This window comes from Anabrus simplex, chromosome 1, assembly GCF_040414725.1.
Source record: "Anabrus simplex isolate iqAnaSimp1 chromosome 1, ASM4041472v1, whole genome shotgun sequence".
NCBI lineage: Eukaryota > Metazoa > Arthropoda > Insecta > Orthoptera > Tettigoniidae > Anabrus > Anabrus simplex.
In genome coordinates this window covers 1,147,145,046-1,147,161,988 of record NC_090265.1, presented here as the reverse complement: position 1 = coordinate 1,147,161,988, position 16,943 = coordinate 1,147,145,046, and the positions used below count along the sequence as shown (strand labels likewise).

Here is a 16,943-nt window from a genome sequence, read left to right as displayed (position 1 = left end):
CAGAAGGAATTTAATTTTTTCTGCAAATTTTTTCAAATATGGAGTTGCAAAGAGTTTTAATTCTACATATTTCTCCATACATATCCCCATCACAACAGACAGAATTAATTCACAAGGGAACTAACGGATAGAATTGGAACACTTAATAGTTTTACATTTTATTGAACAGAAATAACCAAATAATAGAAGAATATAATAATACTCATGCACATTTATTTGATCTCTCTTTGGTATGATTTCCTACACACTCATATACTCAACATATTTGAGGAAATGTTACTACATCATTGGTCCTATGTCTCTCCATCATAGCAGGACTTTCTGTGTATCAAGTGGTATTAATTATTTCAAAGACAATGGCAATAATATTTATAAATTACACTATAATAATTACCTGGAAGACTGTGAGCAGCGCAATGGGGAATGTGTTGAAGTTGGTGGGCGGAGTCTCGTCGTCGAAATTGAACTGACCACCGAAGAGTTGCATACCGAGCAACGCAAAGATGAGTATGAAGAGGAAGAGCAGGAACAGAAGTGAGATGATGGAACGCATCGAGTTCAACAAGGATATTACCAGGTTGCGTAGTGATGACCAATACCTGTGGAGTACAATGCATGTCGCGGTGGCTCAAAGTAAAGAGCTTGAATTATCCAACAGCTTAGGGCAATAATAATAGTGACAAGCTACCATTATTAAGGTCTGTGTGCCATAACCAAAATATAATTTCATTACAACATCATATATCATGCAGAATTTTCATGGATAAGTTTATAAATTAAATAATATAAGAATAAATTATGAATATACTGCACTGTATTTTGATTTCATACTGCATACAGTTAAAACATGGAACCTTCCCCTCTTCTGAGTACCTGCAGGGTGGGCTTTTCTTATCATCATTATTAATGATTGTGTTTATTATTATCAATACCAAGTTTACCTTGCAATGTTTATTGCTGAAGTCAGACACATACTAGTCTTTGATTTAAGTGGATAGACTATATATTTTCCAATATGTACACTTGAAACAAGAAACGTCTTTATGTACAGAATAGTGGATGCACATGGACAATAATGCAAGCATATCTCTAACATTATTCTTGCCAGGCTGAGTAGCTCAGATGGTAAGAGTATTGACCTTCCGAGTCCAACTTAGCAGTTTCAACTGACTCAGTCCAATAGTATTTGAAGGTGCTCAAAATACATCAGCCTTGGGTCAGTAGTTTTATTCGCACATAAAAGAACTCCTCTGAAACAAAATTTTGGCAACTTGGCATCTCAGAAAACCATGGAAATGTAGTTGATGGGATGTAAAACCAATGACTATTATTATTCTTAACAGTAAAAAGTGAAGTAAACTCATGTATTTGCATTCCTCAAATTTGTGACACTGGTCATTTTCTTGAATGTCTTGCCATTCTTCCCAAACCCCTCCTCACAGACTATCTTCTGGTTTCTACTTATGTAACTTTGCTTTCCACCAACTTTCCTCACGCAGATGGACTCAGGGGCAATGAGGCAACACACTGCCCTGCCTCATACTTCCTTCCTCATCTACCTCACACAATACATCCTAAACCACAATTTTTTGAATTTCATGGGGCAAATATTCTATCAGATTCGCGCACTGCTATGGGTACCAGAATGGCCTGATATTCTGCCAATTTCTTTGTAGGAAAGCTCAAGAACGATTTCCTTGTAAATGAATCTCTCTAGCCCTTAGTCTTGTAGAGGTTCACTGACAATCTCTTTCTAACGTGGCACCATGAAGCAAGCCAAATTGACTCATTCTTACAGTGCCTCAACTCTAATTACACTGTCCATTTCACTTGGTAGATCTCTCCCACATACCTTCCTTGACGTTGACCTCCACCTGCAGGATGGCAGAATCAACACCTCTGTACATAATACCAATATAATGGTCCATTGTTCGACATTATATTATCTACATTATCTACATCACCTCTGTACATGTCAAACATACCAACCATCAGCAGTATCTCCATTATAACAATTTTCACCCATACCACATAAAACAATCTCTACCATTCAGCGTTGCTAACAAATTTGTTCAACCTCTAAAGCCCATACATACTACAAAAACAACCTGAGAAAGGCATATGCTGCTAGGGATTACCCCACCTAAATGGTTGACCACCAGATCTACCGGGCCATGAACTTTGTCCCCAGACTCTCCGAGCAACCTAACCCTGTTGTACCCTTCATAGTCAATATATCCTGGTCTACACAAAATCAATCACATTTTAAAATAAGTATTCTCATCCTACACCCAGGATATTGTTTAAAAAGTCCCACAGTTACTTTCAGGCACCCACCTAACCTCAAAAACATTCTCAGTCACTCTGAACTATACCAGCCTCCATCCCCTTTTGGCTCTTTCCCCTGTGAATACAGCATCACCAACAAGTCTTACCCCATACAAGGTTCGTCATGACTGTGCTTCATCCAACATCATCATCTACCAGCTTCAGTACAGTCTCTGCCTAGCTTTCTACATTGGCTTAACTAACAACACACTAGCTAAATGTACATGCAGCCACCGTAGTACATGCAAAATTCCAAACATTTTCCTGTCTACATCAAACCAGGCACCATCAAATCATATTTATAGAATGTTTCACAGTTAAAGTACTGAAACATTTATCTCCAACTTCCCACCCTGTCGCCGTTAGAGATTCCAAAGTTGGACATCAACTGGTGCTCAGGTCCTGCGAAGCATCCGGCCTTAAGATTAGACAACCATTCCTTTATCCATTCACTTGTCAGTCTGTCCCCCCATTCCCCTCACCTCACACAGAATCTGTTGCCAACAATGACCATGATTATTCTATCCTCCACTGACGAAGGCTGCAGCTGAAAATGTTGGACCCACATTTTTCTTTTACATCTACTCTATCCACACATTCTTACATGGTAAGTCGCTGCTCTCCATCTCTTTCCTACACTTGTATATATAAAAAGTTCAAGGACAGTAGCTCATTACACGCATTTTTTTTAACTTTGCATGCATAAAGCAGTTCTATAACTGCTGTGGGTCCAGTGACTATTATGTGTTCTAACTTTTAAAAGAAACAATTACTTTTATAGTAAATCATCAATGAACTCTCGTACATATTGGTATAAGCGTAAGTTTATGTAGATTGAAGGCTGAGTTTTGTCTATGCTCAAAATATGTTATATAGTAGTGTAGTATATTTTAGTTTTTTTTACAGGAAACTGTAGGCAAACTATAAATTCCAATATTTTTGTCTGTAAAAGTAACTACATAATATTGTGGTGCCACACAGACCTTATATATTATATTGAAGGAAATGGTACAATGATTCCAAGACACAGTGTCCGAGACAATGTTTTCCAAATTTTCTTCCAAATCATTCTGTACAATGGCTTACCTAAAGCAGGTCAATGGCCAACATCATTAGAAAGAAAATTAATCAAATCTCATATAACTAAAGAAATAGTCACCATAAGATATGTGTCGGAGCAACGTCAAGCAAAAAAAAAAAAGACAGTACCAGTAATGCAATGAAGTTTCAAGAATGCAAAATTTCAACTAAACTCCTTTTTTTGAAATATAAATTTTTCTGACTTCCTTTAAGTGTTGCCATCAGTGAGGTCATATGTCTTGCACGATGTTCCCATTTCCTTTGACACCACCAGTTAGCCTGTCACTATAGCGCTGCTGTTTTAAAAAGCAAGAATGAAGAATTTTCAAGCCCTAACTAAGGAATTCTGGAATACCTCCTTCAGAAAACAAGACATCATCAAAGGTCTTGAATATTTACAACATTTAAAAGTAGTTATATATATCCAACTGCATATAGAAATTACCTTAAATAAAAATAAGTACATCATTAATTCAACTTTGACATTTACCATGTTCCAGATAACAAAAACAAGTATATTACTATAATGCAAAATAATGAACAAACCCATATCATACAGAAGTAATATAATAAATACAATTATATTCATAAAAATGTATGTCAGTAAACTACAGTACAATTACAGCCCAGTCAACCCTTTGATTTTCGACATTAAAAATCAAACATGTTTTGATCTATTATATGTACGGTATTACAAATTGCAGTGGAGTTTGTCTCTGGCTGAATGGTCAGTGTAAGTGGCCTTCAGTTCAGAGGGTCCCAGGTTTAGCTAATTCCTCTAGCTCTGTGAATGAGTGTCTGTGTTTATCACAATACACATCTTCACCTACACACAACACATCACTCTACAAACTACCATAGTAACATGCAATAGTGAATAGGTCTCAACTGCACAAAGATGGAGGCATCAGTGATGAGGTGTGAGTGAGGATAAACACAACCTGGATGTGATAGAGAGAAGTCACGGGTGTACTCTGACAATCAACCTTGTCATCTACACCTCAATTCAGCAACAAATGTGCATTATACCAATTGTGGAGAAAATACACGAGAAGTGGCTTTGATAGTATGGTCATGTCTTGCAACCCAGCTCTTCACTTTGGAGTCAATGGCCAGCACTCCCATGGACAACAGAAGCAGCACTGGCACAACATGTTAAATGCAAACATGAAGATCGTCAGTTTGAGATTAAATGATGCTCAGGACAGTGTGTCATGGCGTGCAAAAACTAAAAAAAGCAGATCTTGCACCAGTGGGACAATAAGATGATAACAATAATGAAAAATAACTATAATTAAAGAATATATTTCAAATTTATATTAATTGTGTTCAATATTTTTAGAAGAAACAATGGATGATAATTTAGGAACTGACATGTCTAGGTGAAACTGAACTGATAAAAGCCTTGATATTCTCAGAACTTGCACCTCAGACCTCTCGATGCCTAGGTGTGTATGCTGGTTTCACTTTTTACGACATCAGAATGGAACTGGACGTAGACTCGATAGAAGAGAAGCTAAGGACTTTGAGAGTAACATGGTATGGACAAAGTTAATGCCTGACACAAGAACACCACGTGCATACCTAGAAAGAATGGCTGAAGAAAGAAGGCCAGTGGGAAGAGCTAGGAAGAGATGGCTACACCAGCTACAACTGGACAGACGACGACGGCAAGGACTCGTTCAACATCACCTTACCTGGCATGCTGGAGGGGCTCTATGATGAAGATGATGATTATGAATAAAACCTAATAATCAAATATTTAATTATTTTTGTAATGTAGAAGCAACAGCGTTATTCTTAGCATGCAGTTACAAATCTATTGTCTGGTTTTTCCCTAGCAGTGACAGCAAATCATTTCCTACTGCACGTAGTCATTTCCTTCCAAATTTGGTCATCAGAATGTGTAGATCATGGGAAAACAGAGCAAGATGTTTAGGACAAACAGTTGTTATTATGGGGTGGAAGTATGTTTGATTGCCATTCTTTTGTATTAACTGCTTATGTACGTCAAACATGATGTGCAACAGACAAGGGGGAATGGAGAAAAAGAGGTCTCGACTAAAATAGCAACTCAAATTAGGCGGGCTTAATTGCCGCTAAGAACGCTTGATGTAATGCACATGAACATTGTTGTTTTAATAACTGAAAAATATATTCATTTATTTAGTACAGCATTTTGCAAGGTAATGTCAATGCCTCTGTCTGTTTGTATCACATTTTGGCTTAACAGATGATTCTCCAACAGCAGCAGAAATCCTGCTATTTGAAGAAATAAATGGCAATTTGAAGAGAAGGAAGACATTATTGATGAAATTACAACTTTCCACATCATGGGTGATTATGAAAAGTGTGTGTCGTCGTATCATCCTTTGTGTAAAAGGATATCAAAGCTGTCTGATGACTGTTTTGCAGATGCATACAAAATATGAACAAAACAGCCATGGGCAAAGGATGGAAATTTTGAAACACCTGTACTGTTTACACCAGGACTGGCAATTGATGACTAACCAAGAGTAAAGTTTCCCACTGTTGAAACTCAGGAATGAAAAAGAAAAAAGAAAACACTTCAGTGATATGAAGATGAGTTAACACTGATTGAAACCAGAAAAATAAGATCCATATAGCAAAAAACTGATTTGTGTGTCAAATTCATGAAATCCAAGCTCAAGGTGGCATTGTTTGTGACAGAAACCTGTTTATGAGCAATTCATATAAAATGATGGCTTGACTCTTAGAACTTGCATTTATTTAAAACATTGGTATTGTGGCTTAATTTGTTCAAATGTCAACACCAGGATGTAAGCAGTAAAATCATGCACATAGTGTAGAATGATTAAGATGTTGATTCCCATAGGGAATTCTCATAGGGAATCAACATCTTAATCATCTGATGGCCAGGCAGACATCAACTTTGATGAGACAAAGTCTCTCATAGTGCATTGGTACTGCCGGTGGCTCCAAGTAGCCTATGCAGTGGCCTCCATGGTATGCACTGGCCATGCGTCGTGGTGGGTGTGCTGTTTACCAACTGATAAGCTCAACTCAGCACACTAGGGCAAAATGCTGACAACCAGGAATGAGTTAGCTGGAAAATTTATAATGTCCAATAACGGACCAACTATATTGGTATTACAAAGTGTAGAAGACGCATTCAAACAGCAAAAGTAACTTGGACAAGTGGCATCGATCTTTGATATGATAATGCCAGTTTTAAAGATGGATGGCACCTTGGTGCCTCTTATGTATGTACTGGTTGAAAAAACAAGTAGAAAGTTTCCGAGTACAATGGTCATAAATTTCGCCAGCTATAAAGCAAATGAATAAGACAGACCTCAACACATTTCTGCATGAAGTGTTCTGGCCAAATGTATAAGGCAAAGGGAATGATGGTCTCCTTTTAGTAGACATATAGATCCCAAACAAAGTTGATACACTGTATTCTACTTGTACTCATGAAGATGTTACTTTTCACAAAGTTCTAATTCCTGGAAAAAGTACAGGACAAATTCAACCAGCAGATGTAGTGTTTTTCTTTTGACTGTACAAAAATATGGTCACATTTATATCTGATCCAGTTTTGCTTTCAACATGACATTAGTTTTTTGGCATAGAGACCATTTTCTGAAGCTCCAGGCCTTCACTCACTACAAATTTACAGTGCCCCAATTCAAGTCCCTGATTAAATATGCCTTCAAGAGTGGATAAATACAGGAACAACTAGGTTCTTTTGAATAGCAATTAAAATAGTGCTTTGAAGATGGACTCACTAATGATTGCACATTCGATGCATTCAACCTGCCAGAGTTCATTAGAAATTCACATGCAAGAAATAACTATGCATAGAATATAGCCTACACTCTGATATTTTTTTTTTTTTTAAGCAGTGAGCATTAGGCCCACAGACTGTCCAATAGTCAAGCAGGTAATTAGCATTCATATGTCTATCATATGTTATGTAGAACTTAATTAATCTTATCATAAACACATCTCTTGCTTAACTTTATTTCATAGTGACTGAAACTTTATTATTTAATTTCTCCTACATGGCATGCTCATTTCATATTACATTTTACATATCGACCTAACATAAGAGGCTTGATAATTTGTATTATATTGTACATTAAAGTGAGCAGGACCACTGACCCCATATTGACGTCATTTATGCATTGTGCCAAGCATTCTTTGCAGAAATAAAGTGCACCCAATTTGAACTGCTATAGCAGTTGACATCATCTTTCCTCAGCTTCCCCTTGTCCATCACACGTAATATTTGGCACATATCCATGTTAGAATTAGTATTAGTATTAGTATTTATTTATGAACAAACAGGCTATCCGCCCCATTACATGTTCACAAAACAATAAGACACAATATTAATAATTATAATAAAAAAATAATAATAATAAAAATAATAATAAAATAATGATAATAATAATATAATACATAAAAATAAAATAATGATAATAGAGATAATAGGAATAAATAATAACAAAAATGATAACAATTCTGTAGCAGTCCTCGGCTCGAGGATCCAGCAAACTCATCACTTGTCCTTATGCCTACAGCAACTTTCGTCACATTCCTTTTCCCTGACCTACTCCCGATCAATACCAAAACATCGACAGTCAGCACTTACATTCTAACCAGCCATAACACAAACAAAAGTCCTCCACGTTCACAACAATAAATAACACAATCCTAACCCAGCAGAAAATCATAATAACTTACAATCAAATTTCAACACTGGTCTCCCTCCACACTTACCTTAAATACCACTTTTATTTCAATGCATTACTACCTCTCATGTTGCAACTTGACCATTATTTAGCCATGCTTGATCTCATTTTAAAACCCAAGCCATGCTCAGCATTACATTTGCTATCGCAACCACCACTCATTCCGTGTCCTTGTGGATTCAGCACCTACGTCATCTTCATTGTCCTCTAACTTACTCTCTGTCCAAACCATAACAACCAACATTCCGCAATTGCCCTTCAATCCATCATACACTACATTTACCAACCCGCACTTAATACAATCATCTCTCCAACTCCAAAAGTTTCAGCAATAAATTAAACCATCTCATTACCAAACCATCTTCGCCTATACCAATACTTCTCCCACACCACATTTTTTTTTTTTTTTTTTTTGATAAATCTAAACTAATTCAGCAATAAATAAACCATCTACATACCAACTCCCGGATTCAGATACCACCTCTTATCCACAATTTCCATACCAGATCCACCTCATATACCTTCCACAATACACCACTAAATCTAAATTTACAACATCTCAGATTTACAAAATAACACCGCTTAACACCGCTTCTCACCATATTTCAACCATAGTCCTCAATAACTGCGACCATTTTATACCATCACTTCTCCAACACCTCATTTCAGCAATATGACACATCTTCCCTTAATCGTATCTAGATACCAGGCCATCTTCACCTTAAAATACCAAACACTCATATACCATCTCTTCACCAACACCACATTCCGATCTCTACCATCCAAAACTCTTGTCCCTCTTAACACTCACTTAGTTAGCATTAAATAAACCTCCTACCCAACCAAAAGCTAATACAGCTACCCTTCAATACCAACACATCGCTTCATATACCACCTCTCAATCTCATACCACACTATCATGCTATCCTCTCTCTTATATACATCAACCATAAATATACCACTTCACCATTGCCACATTTCGGCCTTCACAAATAATTACCATCATAACCTAATAAATTTACAGTGAATAACAATTACTGACATATCGTACGACTTACCACTCAGCGTCAACTCCAAATATCACAATAAATTACCACGTCTCAGCCTTCACAAACTATTTACCATATTTCAGTCTTCACAAATAGTTACCATCCTAGCCTAATAAAATTACAATGAATAACAATTACTGACATATCATAAAACAAACAGACCATGCCATCCTGTCCTCTTACCCAACTCCCCTAACTAAATACTCAGTCCCTATATACACTAAACCATTAAAATTTTAACCTACTATCTCCTTCCCTTATACAGATAACTATTCTACCCCCCTATTCCCCTACCCACCCTCTAACTCACTCTCCTTCATTTTACTCTCGCAGGCCTTTTTTGTCGCACAAAAATACCTGTTCAATTCACCCCCTTTTTCCCATTGTTTCAGAATCCATCTCAGTATTGCGTTCTCATCCCCTCTCCCCAGTACTTCCCGATTCTCGGCACTCAATAATCTATGTCTTAACCCCCTCGTTCCCTCACAGTCTCTTAGCAAGTGAAACTCATCATTCACATCTCCACAAAGTACACACCTTGTCTTATCCCTGCCCTGTAACCAGCCCTTATTCCTTGGCAGACCTAAAAGCCACCACATCATCCCATATCGATTTGACCTATCAACGTATCTAATATTCAACCCTGCTATCTCCTCTATTTTCGTCAAAACAACCAGCGAATTTCTTAGTCTGCTTTCCCCCAATAATTTCTGCCTATGGATATCCCTAATTCTCCTTTCTAGTATTTTCATCCCTCTCACTTCTGTCTTTGACCAAACCTCCCCCCACAGGTGCCCTAATCCTATCCTCTCTAAATATCCTTTCATTTTTTCTAACCATCCACCCTTATACATGCTCTTAAATTGCTGTACATATGCAGCCTGTAAAACTCTCCCACCTTCCTGTCTTTTTAAATTCATCCAATATCTAACTATTCTTTTCACACCCTCTGATTCCAAATCCTCCCCACACATTAATTCCGCCCCTACGTTTGCTGTACACCTCGGTAAGCCCATCACTATCTTAGCAAAACTACTAACAATCTTTCTTAGTTCCTCTCTTTTTTCATCCAGCCCCCAAACTTCTGCTCCGTATAATACCCTCCCCACTATTACCGACCTGAACACGAGTCTCAGTGTTTTATAACTGATCCCCGGGAACTTGAGTAGCAAATTTCTGACTGAGGCTAAGGCTGCCAAGCCTCTATATTTCATTCTTTTGATCTGGTCACTCCAAGTTCCTTTATCATTAAAAATAACTCCTAGATATTCCAGCTTCCTTACCTGTTCCAATCTTTCTCCCTGTATTACCCAATTTCCTTCCATCTTTCTTCTTTTGTTCACCTGTACTATCAATATTTTAGACTTATTTCCATTAATTTTCAATCCCCATTTCCTCGCAAATAGCATCACTGACTCTAAGGCCCTATTCATCGCCCCTGAAGTTAACGTCATCAATAACACATCATCCGCAAATATCAGTCCTGGCACTTCCAAACCATTAATTACCGGTACAGCCCAATTTCCTGCCCCAAACCCCTCTAAAATATCGTTTATAAATAAAATAAACAGTATGGGCGATAACTTGCAACCTTGTTTTAAACCCACCTTGGACTCCAATGGTCCACTCATTCTCTCTTCTCCCAATTTTACACAAAACCTGACGTCCCTGTATATTCCTTCCACTGCCCTCAACATCTTCTCCGAAATCCCTAGCCTACCTAATTTCTCTCGTAGGGCCTCTCTATTTACCTTATCAAAAGCTTTCTCAAAATCTATTGCTGCTACATAAACCGTACTTCTATTCATATTCTTATACTTTTCTAAAATAGTCTTTACTATCATTATATTATCCACTGTTCTTTTCTTTTTCCTAAATCCCCCTTGGTAATCTGTCAAAATTCCATTTTCTTCCGCCCACCCACTTATCCTGTTCGCTAGCACCCCCGTATATATTTTACTCAGAGAATCCAATAGAGATATACCCCTATAACTGTTCACATCGTTCCTACTACCCTTTCCCTTGTATATAGGGCATATAATTCCTGTTTCCCATTCCCTCGGGTAATTTCCTCCCTCGAATATCCTATTGAATAGTTTCACCATGCCCTCTATCATTATCTCATTTTTACTAATTTCCTTCCAAAACTTATTATTTATACCATTACACCCCCCAGCCGACTTTGCTCTGGCTCTACTTATCACTCCCCGGATTTCCTCTCTTGTGATTTCTTTATCCAAGTCATAAATTGCCACTCCCCTATTACTCCAAATTACTTCTTCTCCCGAACCTCTCCATCTATCACCCCCCTTTTTTCCTAGTAATTCCTCGAAGTGCCTGACCCATTGCACTTCCCCAATACTCGTTCTCTCCATATTCCTTCCACCCTTAATAATCCTATTAATCTTATCCCAGACTCTCTCAAAATTGTTAGTCTTGCAGTCATTATTTATGGCTTCCATTTGTTCCTCTAACCACGTCTTTTTTGTCTCAGAAATTTTCTTTTTATACTCCTTCCTCAATCTACAGAAAAACTCCCTTTCTTGGCTTCCACCTTTCCTTCTATATTCTCCTAAAGCGTCCATCACCCTCCTCCGCAATCCTTCACACTCCCTATTAAACCATTCTTCTCCCTCTTTCTTATTTCCTTTTCTAGCTTTCACCTTCTGCGCTATCATCTTTATTGGATGTAGCAACAATTCCAAGGCTTTATCAGTATCATTCTCTTCTAACGCCCCTTCCCACCCATATTTCAGAAGATGTAACTCCTCCTTTACTACCCTATTCCAATCCCGGCCTACCTTCTCTGTCCATTTGTACTTATTATAACCCCTCCCTCGTTTATCCTTTGTCTCATTTTCCTTCATTGTACGCTTCTCTACCTCTCTTTTCAGCATAACCCTCACCGGGAAATGGTGTGACTCAATCCAATCTCCTATTTCCATACTTACAACTTCCTCCATCATCCCTTCCGAGCTCAGAACCATATCTATCACACTACCCCCTTTCTCCGTAACATATGTCAATTTCCCCGTCCTGTCACCCTCTATCCACCCATTCAGAATATACAAGTTTCCCACAGCACACATCTCTAGGAGCTTCTCTCCATAACTATTTGTAATTTTGTCCTCACTCCTTCTGCTTTCTAACAAACACATTCCATCCTCCCTACTATAAATTGGGCTCTGTTCTCCTATTCTCGCGTTCCAATCCCCAAATAACAACATATCCTCCTCCCCTGGATACATTCCCCTTATCCTACCAATATCCACCAATAACTCTTCAAAAAAATATTTATTTGCATATTCTGAATTACTAGGATGACAGTAAACAAAAGCTAGATTTATTTTCTTCCTCCGTCCCTCTCTCTCTCCCAAATTCAATCTCAGCCATATGGTTTCCATCATATCGGTCTCTATATCCTCTACTCTTTCACTAATTTCTTCCCTAATTAGAACTATCATCCCTCCTGGTGCTCGTCCCTTATTCCTCTCTTTTCTTCTATATTTATATTTTATCTCAAACCCCTTCCATGTAATCTCCCTCCCTGTTTCCAACCACGTCTCTAAGAGTGCCACAACATCGAAACTTTCAATTACTTCCCTAACTTTCTTGTTTCCTAATTTGCTCCTTACTCCTTCAATATTCACACATCCTATCTTCCAAAATTGTTATAACTTTCCCTCCCTCCCTTCTAGGTCTCCCACTCTATTCTTACTTCTAGTATTTATCGACCTCTCTCCCTCTGTATCCTCCATCCCTTTACGTACTTTTCCCCATATGTCTTTTAAGCTCTTACTCCTGACTTTACTCATAAGTTTTTTACCTTCTTGTCGATCTGTCTCCTCTTGACCTTTCTTTTTCGCTACACCACTGCACCCTGCACTCACCTCTTCTTGCTGCTCACCCCCACTCTCCCCTTCACTATTTTGGACTTCTGAATCCATCTCCCTTTGTCCTTTCTTACTCACTGCACCACTACACTCTCTTCTCCCAGTTTCTTGCGGTCCACTCTCACCGTCCACTTCACTATCTTGGTCTTCTGTCTCCCGGCTGCACTGCCCATTCTCTTCCGAGATGCCCTGCTCTCCTGCCACGTCCCTCCTCCTCTTCTTTTCTTCTTTCTTCTTCCCATCTTGCCTTGACCTCTCACCACTCTCAACCCTCTCGTTTTCGTCCATTTCCTTTAGCTTAGAAACTGAATGAACTCTGACCCATCGCCCGTTCGTCACCTCCAACCTCAGACCTCTTATTCGGGCCTTTAGCCCCTGGTTCCTCGCTCTCCAAAGGTGCCTATTCAAGATCCTCGCGTTTTCACTTCCTTCTCTTCCCATGTCTCCTTTCACCCCTATTTTCCGCCCTTGTAAATTCTTGCTGTTTCTTAACACAGAATCTGCCATTAGGGTTGAGAACAATGTAACCCTAATTGGCCTCCGACCTTTGATTCTACCAACTCTCTCTACATCATCAATGTCTACCTCACTAAAGTTTACCTTCATAACATCACGTATAGCTTCCACCACCTTAAATATCAGCTCAATCTTGCTCTCTCTCGCCCCTTCCTCAATTCCATATAAAAATATGGCTTTTTTCAATCTCTCCTGCCTGTACCCCTCCGCTTCTTTCTTCATCTTCATCACCTCGTCTTTCAGATGCTTCACTTCCCCTCTCAATAACTCGATTTCTTTCTCGTTATTGACCACTCTCCTGCTCGATTCCTCTGTCTTCGTTTCAAGCCATTTCTTCATGTTCCCTATCTCCCTTCTCTGCTCCTCCATCATGTCCTTTATTTCCTGCACCTTATCCCATTGACACTTTTCCTGCATCACTTCACTTACAACCACCCTGAGTGCGGCCAAATCCTCTGCGCTAAATTTTCCACTGGTATTTGGGCCTGGGTTCACTTCCACCCCCCCAATAACCAGTAACACTGCTATCACTGTCACCACCAGCACCGCTTCACTCATTTTCAATCCGTCCGTCACCAATCCATTCCTGACCTCCTTCTTCTGCCTTGCCTGCCATTTCCCAATAGCGGCCCGGTACTGTTCAATGCCAACCATGATTACAGCACGCACTTCACTACGCAACCTCTCTCCTCGACTGCTCGAGCTAGACTGCCATGTTAGAATATGATGCATCATTTTCACCTACACTGGTTATGCAATGCCTGAGACAGTTTGTGCCCTTTCCTTGTCAGACATCACTGTTGTCAGAAATACATGGTTCTGAAAAGTACAGAACAGCAGAGAGGGGTCACAAATTGTTGAATGAAATAATCACATGATTTAAGTAAATGCAATCAAAGGTTTCCATAGTTTAAACAACTGCTAATATTCTACATAAATAAATAATAAAAATTCATTTGTATTCCATTTCTTTGGCAATTAGCATCGCTAATGAGTGCCCCTGTTTCTAAGTTTCAAAATCTGGTCACCCTGTCCATATCAGCACATGGCTTATCTTTGGCCTATACATTTTGAAATAAATACTCCAGCACTGACAACCAGATTTTTGAATAGTGTATTTCAAAGCATGCACTCTGTAGGTCCAATATATATTTGTGAATACAAATCATTTCATATCTGTTTTTCTACTCCTCTTTTCTAGTAGGATGAATGATAATGACTGAAGTAAAACCTGGACTGTAATTATACTACGATTTTGACTAACATCACAATTGTATTTTTACATATATAGAGAGTAATATTTCATATAATTTAATATCATAAACAATTTATCTCTAATATTTAAAAATGGAAACATTTAAAAAATAAATGATCAATCAAGCAAGATAATATACAGTAATACTGCACAAAAGGAATTTACTTTGAGATTCTTATAATTTAAGTGCTCTCTCAAAAGAAATCTTTAAAATAAAGTTCAACCTTCTCTGCTTGGTGTTCACCATTTTTCACCGCTAATGGCATCCACCAATTTTGTATAATGACAAGGATTTTACCAGTAATTATACTGAAGGATTGTAATGGAAGTTTGTAAACAAGTATAATACATTTGTTATAATACCAATGTTGACATTACTTTATTTACCGTTCTTGCAATTTTATGGATGATTTTTCAAATCTCCACCCATGTCCTGATTGTCAAAGAAATCAGTCTTCCTCTCTAACCTACATGCCATTAGACTCTATTAAATAGCTGATAGATTATCCAAACACAGCATGCTACACATACATGACTCGTAATATGTAATATATGCAAATAATATTAAGTACTACTGGTCGATAATATGAAAGATCAGTAGGAACTAGTCCATTCTTCTCTTTATACGTAGGCCAAAAAGTTATAGATGAGAGAGACAAACTCATATTTTGTTCATACACTCTGAGGCAGACCATGGCTTGATTGTTAAATACAATACCGTATAGATGTCTACGCTATGAGTCATCAACTCTATGCCCTATAGTATATGAGGCTATTCTTGAGATAGCAAATGGTGCAACAACATATCTTAAAATTTCTGAATTTATTTCAATTAATCACAATCAAGTAAAATATTTTTAAAGTATGTAGGCTAATGGGAACTGGTATGAGCCAAACCATGATAGCAAAGGTAAAGATCGCTTGGTAGGACAAGGCCCATCAGGGCTTTAGTGCTATTGGGTGGAGGTGGTTGTCTTCCTCTGCTTCTGCTGCTGAGCCTGAAGATCTGCATATTCTTCTTTATGCTTTAATATAAGTGATAAAATATTTATCACTTATTCTTACTCCCTCATACAGTAGATCTTCCAATTTGTGTTCATGTTATTGTCAAAAATAAGTCAGTGTATCTCTAAAGTTGTAACCTTTTGAGCAGTTTACAATGTATTGATCCATGAAAGTTTAAGTTACCTGATTAACAGATACAATATATCACTTGCACAGCATTCAAAGAATTACACAGCTCAAATTCAAATTTGACTGGATAGTTTTACAACATTATGTGTTTCTGACATTCTGAAAGGAAGCTACATGAAAAATGAAGCAATATTCAGAAAACAACTTATCTCAAGTCAGTATGCAGACATTTATAAACTTCTAAGAATGAACTTTATAGAAAAAGAAAAGGCAGAATAAATATGACAAACACAGTACTTCAAATTGTGGCACTATCATTCCTTCATGAATGAATGGTGATGTAATTCAACTATAATCTCCTTTTGAGCCAAGAACAATAACTGGGAAAAGGTTTAGAATTAAAAGAATATTGAAAATTGTAAAGCTCATATGTAACAACATTAAGAGACACAGTAGAAAATACAATAAATATCAGAGAAAGTAGGATATACATTGGGATAGCAAACACCCAAAGGAGGAAGAAAATGAATACAGTATTAAAGTAGCATTTGAACAGATTAATTGGGAAATCAAGTGGATTGGAACTTTGTGAACAAGAGAAGGAAGAATGATCTGATATGATCGTCTGAATTAATCTCATGGAAATAAAAACTGAAAGAGAACCAAACAAGCAAGCAACTAGCTTGCAATTTTACATGAATAACATTAATCTTGTGATAATTAGTTTAGGCACATATGGAGACTCTCTGTGTAGAATAGAGAGTAAAATATACTATAATAAAACAGGATTATAATACATGTATAAAAACTATTCCCACTGAGTCCACAGTGGCCACAACTGTAGTGAGACAACAACAAAGAAAGATCAAAAATGTGGAAGGTGTAGGTTAGTGATATTTCAATTTAAGTGAGTTCTGATTTATATTACTATACCCGGAAAGTGTGTGGT

General features: G+C 37.8%; 1 protein-coding gene across 1 annotated transcript in view; it reads right to left on the bottom strand.

The window, feature by feature from the left end:
• The window catches only part of cac (cacophony), a 778,098-nt gene that overhangs the window by 440,701 nt on the left and 320,454 nt on the right, over nucleotides 1-16,943 (bottom strand). Inside the window, 1 exon segment of the mRNA XM_068225468.1 lies at nucleotides 395-599. Coding sequence (XP_068081569.1) covers nucleotides 395-599 — 205 coding nt within the window.